We start from the raw sequence: 15149 nt of genomic DNA on the forward strand, positions 1-15149 counted from the left end.
CAGGGGTCGGGAACCCATGGCTCGCGAGCCAGATATGGCTCTTTTGAGGGCTGCATCTGGCTCGCAGACACGTGTCGCCATACTTCGCGGTTCCCCGCTGACCCAGCTGCTCCCCGGTCCTCCGTCGCCCGGGCTTAAAATGCTGTCAGCCCGGGCGGAACGCGGCAGGACAGCTGGAGTCAGCGGCACCGGCGTGCTCTCTTCTCCTCCCCCCCCGCGGCCCGGAAGAGGAAGTGGAGAGCATCGGGTGCCTGCGCGGGAAGAAGAGACCACACTAGCGTGGTCTCTTCTTCCGCGCAGGCACCCGATGCTCACCACTTCCTCTTCCGGGCCGCGGGGGGGAGGAGAAGAGAGCACGCCGACTGGAGTCATCCGGGTGCCTGCGCGGGAGTCATCGGGTGTCAGCCGGGTGCCAGCGCTGGAGTCATCGGGTGCCTGCGCGGGTCTTCCCGCGCAGGCACCCGATGCTCTCCACTTCCTCTTCCGGGCCGCGGGAAGAAGAGAGCACCGGCGTGCTCTCTTCTTCCCGCGGCCCGGAAGAGGAAGTGGAGAGCATCGGGTGCCTGCGCGGGAAGAAGACTGCAGCGCGGCTCGGAGGAAAATGAAAATCTTCAACCGCGGCCGATGGGACTCCGCCTTCGCCTCCGCGAGGGCTGAAAATGAAGGAGGTTAGCGTTGGGAGGTGGCTGCTGCTGCCGCGAGTTCCCGGGGGGGGGAGAGAGAGAGTGAATGAGCGAGCAAGCGTGTGTGTTTGAGATCCTGTGTGTGTGAGTGAGAGATTGCATGTATGTGAATGATTGAGAGCCTGTATATGTGAAAGAGAGTATGTCTGTGATTGAGATCCTGCCTGTGAGAGAGAGAGCATGAATGTAAGTTTACCATTGGGAACCTGTATGTGTAAGTTTGTAATTGAAAACCTGTTTGTTTGAAAGAGTATGTGTGTATGATTGAGATCCTTTGTGTGTGAGAGAGATCATGTGTATGTATGATTAAGAGCCTGTGTGTATAAGTAAGAGAGAGATCATGTGTGTCTGTGTCTGATTGACAGCTGGTTTAGGTGATGGAGCATGTGAGTATGTGATTGAGAGCCTGTGTTTAAATGAGAGAGAGAGACCATGTGTGTCTGTGTGTGATTGAGAGCTGATTTAGGTGAGGGAGCATGTGAGTATGTGATTGAGAGCCTGTGTGTAAATGAGAGAAAGAGAGGACATGTTTGTAAGCATGTGAATGAGAGTCTGTGTGTGAGAGAAAAAGACAGCATGTATTTATGTGATTGAAAGCCTGTGTGTGTGTAAGCGTGAAAAGATAGACAGCATGTGTGTAAATGTGTAATTAAGAGCCTATATAAGTGAGAGAGAAAAAACATTTGTATATGTGAGTGACTGAGAGCATGTGTGTATAGGTGTGTCATTGAGAGCCAGTGTGAGAGAGAGCGCTGGTATGTGACAGAGAGGAGAAAGTTCCAAGCAAACCACCCCACCTCCTGCTAATTCAGAACAATCTCAGGACACCTGGATATCAAACGTTCCCAGGTATGCAGAGCAAAAAAATTTTTGTATCCTTATTATTTTTCATTACTGGATCTTTGTGTCTGCTATTTTGAAATATTTTGTCGGTATCTGGAAATGTTTTATATGAGTTTTTAATTATTGGATATTCCACTCATCAGCTGTTTCGAAATATGTTCTTTTTGTTAGTACAGTTTTACTGCTGATGATTTTATATTTCTTGATTTGTTTTATAAGGATGTGTGATGTTTCTTTTTTCCTTTGTTACACTGCATACAGAGACTCTGGCTTGTTGCAGTTTCCAATTCAGTTTTTGTCTGCATGCTTCTTGTTATGCGTTTTGGTCTCTTTATTCTATGTTAGGTGAGGGACAGCACGTGATTCAGGTGAGGTTTTCTGCTGGCGTGTAGTTTCTGTGTAGGACTCTATAGCAGCCTGACTTGGTCCGTTTTCCTAATAGGAGATGTATTGGTGTCTTAAGGCCTGGTGTAATATTTTCAGAGACTTATTGTACTTTAAAAGTGTGATCTTACATAAAATGCACACATTTACTTGTATTTAGTTTTAAACATATTGTATGGCTCTCATGGAATTACATTTTAAAATATGTGGCGTTTATGGCTCTCTCAGCCAAAAAGGTTCCTGACCCCTGCCTTAGAGCTTGAGCCCTGTGATCCAAAATCTACCGCTCTCTAGCTACGCTACTTACTTACGGAAGAAATAAGAACCAGGAGATTCACGAGCTCAAATCCTGCTGTGCCATAATATTATCGTTTTAACCAGTGCTGCGCTGGCGGATCTCAGCAAAGCCCCTTGTTGCATTGTTTGTTTGTTTTTTACGAAAACAAATGTGTCTTACTGAGTGGAGCAGAACTGTCAAGTTCCCCCCGTATTTCATATTCCTATCTGACATCAGAGAATAGATCTATGCAGAATTATTATTATTAATGAGGAGACTGTTAAATATAAAATATCTGTGTTTCTGTATATATGTGAATTTAAGTAGCAGGCAACGAGATCCTTGGAGACTGGGATACCTTTTATTGCACAACGGAAAAGGTGCATCAGTGCCCAAGCTTAGGACCCTGTTTCAAATTCCATTTTTCTCCTGGACCACTGTGGTTACTGAAACTGTGCGCTACCAGTTTCAGACAGCCTAATTAAAAAAAGTGCCAGGTATAACAGATTTGCATTTGACTGCAATTTCTGCAAAACACAGCCTCTAGTAAATGATGGAAAACAACTGCTGTCACCTCCTCCTTCTCTCTCCAGAAATGAAAATTAATTTTTAGCACTTTGACTTCATGACTCCTTTGTGATAATTGTCTCACCTAGAAATGCTGTCAAAATGTCACGGCTAAACCATTTTCCTTCTGGGAAGTGACTTCTATTGCTGCTTGCCGTAACCTCAAATCGCCAGTAGATGGCAAGAGAGAAGCATGAATTGTACAAGTGAACACTCGTTGTACAAGACTAGAATTTTACACAAGGACTCACTCCATGGCAGAGTGGGTTGCATTCATTAGTGTTGGGTAATTCTTAGGCATTTATCAGCACTTTAAATGAAAATTCCAAGAACCAGTTCACTCTTTTGGGGAAAAAACCCCCCCCAAGAAAAGAACTGCACAGCAATTTATGGGAGCACTTTTTTTCCCTCTGTTTAATTAAAAAAAAAAAAATTTTTTTGTCAGTTTTGGGCTAGATCCAAAAATGTTATTTCAGTGTGTAGGTTTTACATACATGCATCTATCCTGAGAATTTGGTTTCTGTAGGGGAGCTAATGTGTACACAGACAGATAACATGAATACTTAAATGATTTCTTTTTTAAGAAACAAGTGCTAAAAATAACCAGACCAGGCAGATAAAACTGTTTCTTCTCAAGCGATAAAATGTTGCTTGCTTGACTCAAAAGTCAGTAAATAAGGGTCTTAACTGCCCAGTTCTAAGTTTAAGTTTAAAAATATTTGGCATACAGCCATTCAGACAAATCACAATGGCTTACAATTCAAAGAAACATACAATATATCAAAAAGCAACACAAACAAACAAATCCATATATACTTAAAACAAAAAAAAACCCCAATATTGATAATACTAATCTAAACCTAAAGTTTCAATTTAAATCTGGCAATAAAACACTAAAACAAGGAAACTCAGCCCATCTAAAACACTTGATTAAAAAGCCATGTCTTAATTCTCTTCCTGAATTTCCCATAATTTGTTCCCAATCAAGCATCTAAGGGGAAATGTGTTCCACAATAAAAATGCTGCATTAAGAGATGCAGATTGCAAGGGAAGCTTACCTGAGGACTCAAACAGGTTTGTAAGATGCCAATAGATTTGTGATGTATTGGAGTAATCCCCTAAACAAAGATTTAAAAGTAATGCAAAGTACCTTAAATTAGATTCTAACCCCAATGAGTGCCATTCTGACGGTCCCTGTGGGGGGACGTTTTCTTTTGGTTTACGTAAACAAATACAGATTTGAAGCAAAGCAAAATAAGCAGAATCTGAGAGCTTTACAGTGCGGTTCTAGGACTTCCGAGTCCAGGACAGAATTGTTCTGAACTGCTTCCATTATCCTTTTAAGCTTGAAAGGTTTGCATTACTTTTCAATCCAATAATCTAATGACAGTAAAATGGTGGTGGGTGGGGATGTGTGAGACTTGTGGCAGGTTTTTCCTTCTGGCAGATGACAGGTAAACCTGTGCACAGCTATAGCCACAAATTTCAGTGCAACCTTGGTTTGAAATATAAACTGAATTTGTAATTGGAAACTGAAGCCTTTTTTCAAATAAAACACTCTTAATAACTTTGGTCAAGGCCTCTGTTCTGTTCAGGGCCGGTGCAAGAGTATTTGGTGCCCTGGGCAAATCTTCGGTCACGCATCCTATCCTCCAAGCTCACCTGTTGGTGGCAGAGCCAGCACCGTGCTTCCTTCTTTGGCAGGAGTGGCTCTCTCCCTTCCTGGCCTTATACTGGTGGGATTTTGCCACCACCAAAATTTTTTTGGCACTCTCGAGGCCAGCCTAGTTTGCCTAATGGAAGCACCAGCCTTGGTTCTGTTGCGTTTAGACTATTGTGATAGGTTATATTTAAGCATGTCAGCAACCTTTTTTATAGAGGCTGCAGTTATTGCAAAACAGCTGCTAAAGTGATCTTTGTCAGGTCTATCATGTGACCCCCGTTATTGAGGGTATGGAATGGCCCCAGGGCTGAAGGAGCATTTCACTGCAGGAGACATCCTTTATGCAGAATTAGGAGACTAAACGGTACACATGCTTTAGAAATATAGACTAGACATGATGGCTACAACTAAAATAAAATCAATGATAAAACACTATGACTTTCAATCTGCCTTTTAGACCCATACTTAGTTATTCTTCAAGTCTATGAATAAAGAAAAATAAATATACCCAGAAAACAGAAGATTCCCCCTTAGCCACTCAGTTATGAGCTCTGAGCTCCAGAAAGCGTAATCAGTCTGAGGTGACAGCTGAAAGACACATCTAAAACCAAACTTCCACAAATTCTTTTTTGTAAACATTGTGTTTTTCCAAAATTCACTTTGAAGAGTCCGTGCCACCTATGTGAAGAGCTAAATCGTGGCTAGATGCCATTGCCTTTGGCTAACAATAGTTATTAATAATCTCCTCTCAAGGGTTTGGCCCACTTTACAAAAATATACAAATTACAGACCAATATTAACTCAATGGATTTGAAGTTGATTGAAAGGGTTGTTGAATGAGACTTCCACTTCCATCTTTAAACATTTTTTTTGAAAAAAATAAGAATAGATATTGGTGAAGTAAACAAAATAAAAAAATAGCTAAATAAAAAAAAACTTGTATCCTGTAGAGATAACATTTAATGATAATTTTGAGGGGGGGGGGGGGTGAATGGGAACATTGTATTGCCTTTGGCTAGGCACAGTGAACTTGAGTAGCAGACACTTACCTGGCTCCGGCCTTCTACTGCAAGGCCTGCCAGGTGGGCACAGCCTGCAGTGCAGAGATTCACATGAACAACAGCCTGGCAAACGAACATCCAACAATAAGGGGTTAAGTCAGCAGTGGAGGATTGTCATTTACCATAGGTAAAGAACCGATGTGCTTCTTACCTCTTCCTTTTTGTCTTCAGAGGCTACGCTAAGGCTCAGCTGGGAGTGGCTGCTGATGCCGCTGTCTTCGTTTCCATCGTCAGAAGATGCAACGGCCTGCCCTGGATCCTGGCCAGACACAGGACTCCTTTCTGACCTGGGCACGGGCACCTCGGCTCTTTCCTCGCTTTCCATTGAGCTCAGCGACAAAGTGCTGTGATAGCTAGGGCAATGGAAAGCAGTATTGCACTTCATCTTTTCCACGCTTGGGCTCTGGGGTTTGGGAGCAGTAGGCCTCACGGGAGAACTAGGCAGTTCGGTTTGAGCTGTAAACTGAGTGGAACCTTTTGTTTCTTCGGAATCTGAATAAAACACTTCCCTGATGTATGGGCTCAGGCTTCTACAAGCCTGTCCTGGACTAGCAGCTTCCAAACTGGGACATCCTGATGTCCTGTGCTGTTTGGCCTCAGGAGTAGGCAAATCATTTTCAACACTTGAGACAGTAACCTGAGAAAGAGATGGACTAAGACACCGAGTTCCTGAGAGGGGGGTATTTGGGCTACACATGGGGGAGATGTACTTTCTCCTGTCCTTTTCATTGCTTCGAGAAACTCTCCGGGAGTAGTCATCGTGCAGCTTGCTGTTGGGTCTTGCTCTGGAGCTTTGTTCATTTGGAGGAGGAGAGTCTGCAGCCTTAGCACTCTCTCTCTTCAAGGCAACATCTGTAACATTACTTACAATTTTTAACACTCTATCAAAATCCTTGGCCCTGAGAGGACTTCGCCAGCGTTTTGACCTCCTCTCTGGATTTCCACTAGCTTTATCCGAGTCATTGGAAGAACTACTCACTGTCCGCTGGGGCGTCTGGCTGTCGTTTGTAGCTTTGATGTCTGTAAGATTTGAGGCAGACTTTCGTTTGAAGGAGCTTTTCTTGAGAAATGTTAAGTTATCTGTGCTTTTGCTTCGCCTGTAAATGATGCGGTTGTTCTCTGAGTCTTTGATGACAATTTCACAGATCTTTGGCTCCTGGCTGACAGGAGACGAGGGTCTCGGGCTATTCGGGTGAACTTGGTTTTTATCAGCCTCCAATAAACTGATGCGACCCATACCATAAGCTCGTCTGATGCTGCGTGATCGGTGTGTGTTCCTCAGAAAAGAGTCATCACTGTCCTCCACGTCTGACCCATCCGATGCCAGCCCATCCATCCCATTAGGGCAATCATGCACAGTCCCAGCGTAAGGAAACCTGTTGCAGGTTTGGGCTCTCCCAGAGCCTCCATTCAGAAGACGTTTTTTACTGTCAGTTTCCAGAGCATCCTCATTCAAGATGTCTGAGTTCTCCTTCGCCTGAATGCCTTGCATGACTGAGGATTTTAATTTTTTGAAGGACCCCATTTTTCGAAAGGAGGACAACGCGTTCCATGTGGACGAACTGCCCGCTGTAATCAAAGAGCGCGGCCTTTCAGCACCGCTGCCGTTCTTTTTTCCAGGGGGTGAGAAAAAGCGCACGAGTTTTGAAGAGCTCAGCTTGTCGTCCTGTGATTCCTCTTCGTTGCTGGTGCTGCCCTCGAACACCCCATTGTGACAGCTCAGGTTAGTTGCAGTTCTCAGTTCCCTGCTATCCATACCTACACCGGTCCCACTACCACAGCCATTAACAAATGTGGTCATGTTCTCAGCGGCGCAGGCATGTGGATAGCCAGCACTGTATCTCAGATTCACAACGCTGTCTTCATCGGTTGACTCGGGTGCCAGCCCCTCATCCTCCGCTGCGCTTCCTTTTGCCTGGTGTTCACATCTATTGTTTGAAAAGAGCTCGCCAATGGACTGCACTGCCTGCATGAAGAAAACAAAGCCAACATTTAGCAAATCCTTTTTTTTTCCCTTCACACAATCCTGTACAAAGGAGAGTTGGTTCTTTTGTGCAAAAGCAAGAAAACGCCAACAATAGAACAAAGATGTGTCATGTGATTAAAGAATCATTAAGAACTCGGTTACAGTCTAGTCTAAATCAAGGAAGTATACCAGCCTCAGAGGTTTATTCATTTCCAAATTATAGATTAGGTGATCACCTACATTTATTCGCATTAAATTTTCATATTGTCAAAATGGATGTATTATTAACATTAATGTAGATTAAAATGTGTACCTATCTGTTGTGTATGTACTTGTCTTTTGGGTACAGAGATATGAAACCCAGCAACAAATTCTAATTCATGATATTGCGTCATCGAGAAAATGACAAATGCTTTATGCAAAAGGCTGTGGAAGCCTTACTGGAAATTCTTGGAAAAGAGAGACAGAGGGCTTGTTCAGTGTTAAATTGTACAGGCTCTAGGAGACATTTAACTTTCAGACTTATGTCCAGAGATGTTCTCTTTGACTTTTTGCAAATTATTGCTGTGCTTGTGTTTTTATTTCATAAGCTGTTTGCTCTTTGTTTAAATAAAAAGTTAAAAATATATATATAAATATATAAACAGGAAATACTGTCCTATGAAAATTGCACATACATAATGAAAATGAAAACATCTAAATTATTGTAAAATAACCTATAGTCTTTTAAACAAATATAATAACTCTTCCAAGAACAAAATGTTCAGGCTTTTTAAGACCTGCAGCTGCAGGGTGCCAGCAGTCCAGTTTGAATCAGAGCTTTCATCCAGAAGAAATTAGAACAGTGCAGCATTAAGGAAAATAAAATGTTAGTATTCGCTATCACATAGCACAGAGGTTATATATATACTACCAAGGTCTGAGAGGGAACATCTAGGAGAAAGGTCCTCCCTCCCCTCCCCCTAACTACAATAAAACACAAATGACCAGTTAATTTGTATTTATAAAGAAGTTGTGGTTGCCTTTAGTAAAGCCACCCACCCCCACCCTGTGTATAGGAAACTGCAGCAAGGCCCTTTTGTAAGCAGTTTTTAATTCATGGACTGTGAGTGACTGGCATCCCTGGAAGGAGGCTGGAGGCTTTCATATTCAGGCTATTTTGCAAAAGTTTTGAAGGCATCTGCACTAAAAGAGTAGAATGTTATTTTAAGGTAAACGTCTTCCCTCCTGAAGACAGGGAAAATATGCTAATTGAAAAAGATATCCATGAAATCAGCTTTTCAAGCAGGAAAGCTCTTTGTCTGCCCTTTGATTGTAAGGTCTTGGCTTCCAGTAATCTTGTGAACTTTCAGGGCTAATGGCAAGCCGGAAGTGCGAGCCCCGTAGCAACCAGCCAAGCTCCGAGGAAGCACTCGGGCACAGCATGAAGGCAGAGACTCAATTCTCAGGCTTTCCCAGCCCTCCTCCCTGGGGGGAAAGACACTAGTAACAACAGTTCAGCACTCACGAAAGCATCTAAACCAGAATTTTAATAGAGACAGACATTATACCTTTGGGAAATAGATATCGTGCGTGCTGATTTTTATTTTGTGTATCGAAATGATGCAATCTGCGACAGTACTGTTTAAAAAACAGCTAGGATTGTTCCTAGCCGGCTGGGTCAGTTTAACACACACACATAGACACACACATTTTCTGCTCTCGCATTTAGTTCAAAAACCTAAACCAGTGGCATTAAAAAATCCACTGCCCTTAAGAGCAATTGCAGTTACAGGACAAAGGCATACAAAATAGTTTGGGCGGTTTAAATAAATTCACCACCCTGGCTTTCTTTCCAGCGGAGTTAACTGCTTTCAACAGTGTGCACTTGATGAGAAAGTGGCACCTGCCGCCAGCCGGTGACCTCTCCTGTTACCTACAGAATAATAATAAACAGCAGCAGCAGCAGGAACTCGAGGAGGGTCACAGGTGCACAGCGAGCTCTCCCCCCCCCCCCCCCCCCGCGGGCCGGGAGAGATCCCAGTGCCCTCGGCTCCTACCCCGGGAGCGGCGCGGCGCATTACCTGGAAAGAGGGGGGGCCGCCCTCAGTGGGCACCGCTGGGCAGGAGGCAGCCCTCAGAGCAGCCCCTCCGCAGAGCGGGCCGGCCGCGCTCCCCGTCGCACATCCCTGGGGTGGGGGGGACGCCAGCTACAAATAACACCGAAACTCAAACCAAAATGAAACAAATAATAACCATCGGGCTAGCTAGCACCGGCCCGTTTGCCTTAGAAACAAGAGTCAGCAGGAAAAAGCGCCCGGGTGCAAACCCCGAAGAGGCTGAATGGGGAGGGAGCGAAGAGCTGCCAGTACTGCCGGGGGGCGGGGAATGGGAGGGAGGGAGGGAGTGTGGGCTTTGGCAGGGTGGGCGGGAGAGACGCTTGGTTCTTTTGTGAAGCGGGGAACTTCTTTGACCCTGATGTCCTCCCTCAAGGAGGGAGCTGGCCGGCCCCTCTTCCCCAGGTAGTGCCGCCTGAGTGCACGGCTTTCCATGCCCCAAACCCCGGACCGACGCTGCTTTCTGCTGTGCTCTTTTATTACTGTGCGCTGGCTTCCTATTTGCACAGGTAAAGGGCAAGTGCGACTGCAGGCAGGCAGTCTACTCCCAGCTTCGTTCTGGTCAAAGTTCACCGGTTTGGGCTGACAGCCTCAAGGTTATGCCCTGCGTGTCTTCACACCTCATATTTGCAGTCTGAATGTTTTCAGGTTTTAATGGCATGAAAACAGAATTAAAAATCCAGTGTCTAGTGTTAACTGCGAGCAGGTTTAAGAAAAGAAGTCAAATCTCTTGGTACGATTGTTAATGGTGCTCGTTAACCCTGTACCCACCAGTGTACCACAGGATACACATTTACTGGGATCGCCTGAGAAATGTTTTGCGTCTGGAAAGAGACTTTCCGTCATAAATGCTTTTTACATTTGGTTTCGTTATAAAGAAATATTGGTATCCTATCTCGATTCTATCTGCCCTTGCGGTTATTCATATGGTTTTTTTCCCCAAGTCATGTAGAAAATGATTATGACTACAGTTTTATAGGTCCCTCAAAGCTTGTCTTAAAAGCAAGAAAAGTCTCGTGAGGTTTACAACATGTGTTTTTTTCAGTTCTTTAAGGTTTGAACTTCTGCAGCAGGAAGAAAGCCATGATTATTCTTGAGCCTCAATAGGGAAGAGGCCTGAGCAGATTTCTGCCCAGCATTTATCAAGGATACAAATCAATCCTCCATTCAGAACCTCTATAAACTGCAAACTAAGGCAGGATTTAAATAGCTTTAAAAAAAAAAATTCCTTTTTCATACTGGTATGCTATGTGAGATATATGTCCAAAGACTCTGTGTAAACAGAAACTTACATTCAGTAGGACTTTAATAGATGCTAAAGGCCTCTGCTCTCTTTTATGCTGAGAATAGGTAGACAGACACCATTTGAATAAACAAAGACTGTAATTCAATCAGTGCTTATGCTGATATTCTAAACTGAGAGTCCTAGCTACAGTAATTTAGGAAGAATAGAACCCCCAAGACTCATATTCAGGCTGGGATTCCACCAAGTTAATGATTTTACTAAGCATTCATTGAAAATTGTTATGTATATTTACAGAGGCAGGAAGGAACTTCTTAGAATTTAAAGTTCACATGGTCTACTACAGTATGCTTGTATCAAGCTAAGCCAGAGATGTGGATTGGCAGACAGGATGGGCCATACTGTCTTTATCTGCTGTCATGGTTTCTGTTTTCTATGTTAAAGTGTAATTCAAGTGGGCAAGGTTTATAGAAAGTATGATACATGAGAAGGGTCATTAAATCTTTGATGCTGAAGGGGCAACATTACAGAATTAAATGGAAGTACTTATGGGAAATATTTGTTTTCAAAGAAGATAAAAACAGGAGCACTCCAAAATTCTCACCTGCAAGGGAAGGGAGGGGTGCTATGTAATTTGAATAAAGGATCTTGTATGCTTATCTATCTAAAATGATAGAGTACAAAGGAGGAAGATGACAAAATCTGTCTTTGATAAGGATTGATATCTTATGCTCTATGGCTGGCAGCTGGGATATATCCTTAGCAGTGTGGACAGGGATAATTGGGCAAATGTAGAAGCCCCTATTGTAAGTCATTGCATTGAGGCTAACCACACTTTTGAGCAACTGAAATGGACTGTGTTAGAAAAAGTAGTGAGAAATCAACGTGGAGGCGACCTTGACTACTTCCTCAATTATCGCGAGCAGTGGTGGATTTTCACGCTCGCATCACAATCACCGCAAGGTCTGAATGATAGTGTTGAATGGTCCTCACTGATATAGTATCTGATTGGCTCTCAGCTTCCGGAGTCCTGACATTTGATTGGTTCCTTTCTAAATCAACAAAAGGTTTAAATGGTCAAAATATGGCGGATCCAGTCGTTCGCTTTAAGCCGCGACTGAGTAGCAGAGCCTGTAACTTGGCAGATATCAGAAATGTATGTATTATCCTGGCAGAGAGACAAGGTAACTTTTTGAACCAATTTATTTACCTATGGGACTTTGTTTTTCTATTATAGATACTGCACTTTATTGCCCCTAATGAAGCCTAAAGAAACACGAGCCATGTCAGGCTATGCAGTTTCACTTGCTGTTCAAGTCCTGCTATGATAAGTTCTTTATTACTGCCTAAAAGCTATTACAACTTATAAAAAAAAAGCTTTCTAAATAAGTATTTCTAATTTGCCATCTGAGTGGGGAAACCAATGATTATAAGTTGGTTACTTACAGTCTCAACCACGATAGTGACTGTAAAAACTATAAATTTGGCAACCTATGGGCTACTACACAAAAAGCCCACCATTTTTATGAGGTTTCCATGCTCTATTCAATATAGACTACACGGTGGTAGCTATATGTGGGTTTTTGAATATGATGTTTTTTGAGTAACAATAAGCTGATTATACATCATACGCATACAGTTTGGTTGAGTTTTGAGATTGTAGCAGGGTCACAGTGGATCCCATCTCGCAACAGCCCAAGATGAGGAGGACTGGTAGCAGGGTCACTGTGGATTCCACCTTGCAGCAGCCAAAGAAGATCAGGGTCGCTGTGAGTCCCATCCTGCGGTACCTGTGAAGAGGAGGCCAAGAAGTGAGGTCTTGTAGAGTGTGTGTGTGTGTATGAGAGTAAGTTGAGAGACTGTGGGAGTGAGAGCCTGCGTGATCGGAGAGACAGCATGTGAGAGCCTCTGTGTATGTGTGTGAGACAGCATGTGATACTGAGAGCCTGTATATTTGTGTGAGACAGCATGTGAGAGTGGGAGCCTGTGTTTGGGTGAGACAGCATGTGAGAGTGAGAGAGCCTGTGTGTATGTGAAAGAGTGTGTATGTATGAGAGAGCATTTGAGAGTGAACTGTGTGTGTGAGAGACAGCATGTGAGACTGAGAGCCTGTATGTTTGAGTGAAACAGCATGTGAGAGTGAGAGAGCCTGTGTGTGTGAGAGAGATAGCATGTGAAAGAGAGTATATTTATGTTTGAGAGAGCATTTGAGAGTGAGCTGTGTGTGAGAGCATGTGAGTGTGACCCTGTGCCTGTGTGTGTATGTGGGAGAGAGAGAGACAGTGTTTGAGAATGAGAGCCTGAGTATATGTGTGTGAGAGAGCATGTGAGAATGCGAGCCACAGTGTGTGTTTGAGGGAAGAAAACAAGAAGACAGGTGGATAGAGAAGAAACAGAAAAAAAGAAACCCTGTGAAAGGAATTGGCAAAAGACCAAGAAAGGGAAGGTGGGGAAAAAAGCCTGTGACCAGAAACTAAGATCAGACAGCAAAGGTTAAAAAAAACAACCCATTTTTTAATTTTTAGTGATTGGCATATGCTATCTTTGGGAATGTGCGAGAGTAGCACTTTCTCTATGCTGATGTCGTGATGTATAAGATCAGCATGGAGGAACTGGAAATCCTGCAAATTCTTAATACCACGGAGCCTACACAGAGGAGGCAGCAGAACGGGCTTCAGTGCTAGTAGCAGTGAGCAGCACCTCCCCAATAACCACGCAGCAGCAGAGGAAGAAGAGAGGCTCCGAGGTTGTTGGCAAAAGAAAGAGAGGGAGGTTTGCCTTCAGTGTGTGCATATGTATGAATGGGAGCCGTGTGTGTATGTGTGTGTGTGTGTATGCGTGTGAGAAGGGATGCTGCAGATGGATTCCAACCTGCCAGCAGCTGAAATGAAGATGAGGGCCTGACGCTGCTGGTAGATCCCAACCAAAGAAAAGCTGGAGACACCTGTGGGTTTGTCTGAGAGAGAGCATATGTGTGTATGAGCTTGTATGTGTGTGTATGTGTATAAGAAAGAGAGGAGAAAGTTTGTGCATCTCTCTTCCACTAATCCATGACAATCTCCGGATGACTGGAAATCAAAGTTCCCAGGTATGGAGAGCATGAATTTTTAAAATCCTTTTTAGTTTTATTTTTCAGGTGTTAGATGCTGTGCCTGTTGTTTTGAAATATTTTATTGGTGTTTGGGACATTTAAAAAAACTTGTATATGAGTTTTTAATTATTTGATCTTTTATTCATCAGCTTTTTTAAAAGTATTATTAGTATGTTTTTAATATTATGATTATGTATTTATTTTATTTCTTGATTTTATTGCTTGATATTTGAGAATGGTGATGATTCTGTTTTTTCATTGTTGCACTGCATAGAGTGGCTGGCTTCTTGCGGTTTCCAGTTCAGCTTTTGTCTGCGTGTTTGTATTTCTACTTTATGGTTGCTCTATTCTGTATTTGCTAAGGGTCTGTTTATGTTCTGCATGTGTGACTGACGTGAAGCATTCTCCTAATCGGAAGTGTATTAGTGTATTCGGGCTTTCAGTGGGTCAGGTCCACACCCAACACACATTTTTATTTATTTATTTATTTTTAATTTTTATATACCGGAATTCCTGTATACAATTCAAATCAATCCGGTTTACAATGAACAAGTTACCCTGGTTGGGGCGGTCCGACCTGGGTTTATTACAAGGAACATTGAAAGTAACAATAACATTTAACAAATAACATTTGACATTGACACACATCACAACAGGCCTAATACCATATGGCTTCCAAGTGTCTTTTTTGCAGGGATTTCTGGCTGGCATCACAGCAGTACATGTAAATATAATGTAAATATATTTTCTTGTAAAATATAAATGCATAACGCTTAACTGAGCTTGTGGCATGGGGTGGGAGGCATTGTTAAAGGCTATAAGGATCGCCTAGGGCACCTAATGCCTTACACCAGTCATGGGTTTGGGGGAGGGGGATGGTGTCAGTTTTTAAAGTTTGTATCACTGAAGGGAGCTGGGTGTTTTCTGGTGGTCCCAGAACAGAGAATGAATGAACGGCAGGGGGTGGGGGGCAGCACAGTAATTGTTTGCAAAGAACAGCAAAAAAGCTAGCACTGACCCTTCCAGTACTGCCCATGCTATGTTTCAGGTCCCAACTCCTCACCCCCTAAGCAGCCAAAGTTCCTGCTGTCTGGTGCTGCGAATGCATCTGAAATAGGCTCTGTCCACCAGAGGCACTTCCCAGCAGGTTCCCTGACCCTGCACAAAAGCAGACGTGCAGTGCTGCAGAGCACAGGAGCATGAGTAAGCATGCTGCCTAAGGAGAGAGAGAAGCATGGAGCCACCACAGGTAAGGATGTAGGGAGGAGCGTGAGG

The 15149-nt window shown here is 43.5% G+C and overlaps 1 protein-coding gene across 3 annotated transcripts in view; it reads right to left on the bottom strand.

Annotated features, from left to right (window-relative positions):
- Nucleotides 1-15149, bottom strand: part of SPATA13 (spermatogenesis associated 13) — a 237326-nt gene that overhangs the window by 118263 nt on the left and 103914 nt on the right. The window contains exons 1-2 of one of the 3 annotated variants that reach the window (XM_029602550.1): nt 9508-9958; nt 5630-7444 (exon numbers count right to left, since the gene is read on the bottom strand). In XM_029602550.1, coding sequence (XP_029458410.1) covers nt 5630-7279 — 1650 coding nt within the window. In that variant the 5' untranslated portion in view covers nt 7280-7444; nt 9508-9958. Of the gene's footprint in view, nt 1-5629; nt 7445-9507; nt 9959-15149 lie in introns of those variants that run through there. The other 2 variants (XM_029602552.1, XM_029602551.1) reach the window with 2 other exon arrangements.

Source organism: Rhinatrema bivittatum, chromosome 5 (genome assembly GCF_901001135.1).
Source record: "Rhinatrema bivittatum chromosome 5, aRhiBiv1.1, whole genome shotgun sequence".
Lineage (NCBI taxonomy): Eukaryota > Metazoa > Chordata > Amphibia > Gymnophiona > Rhinatrematidae > Rhinatrema > Rhinatrema bivittatum.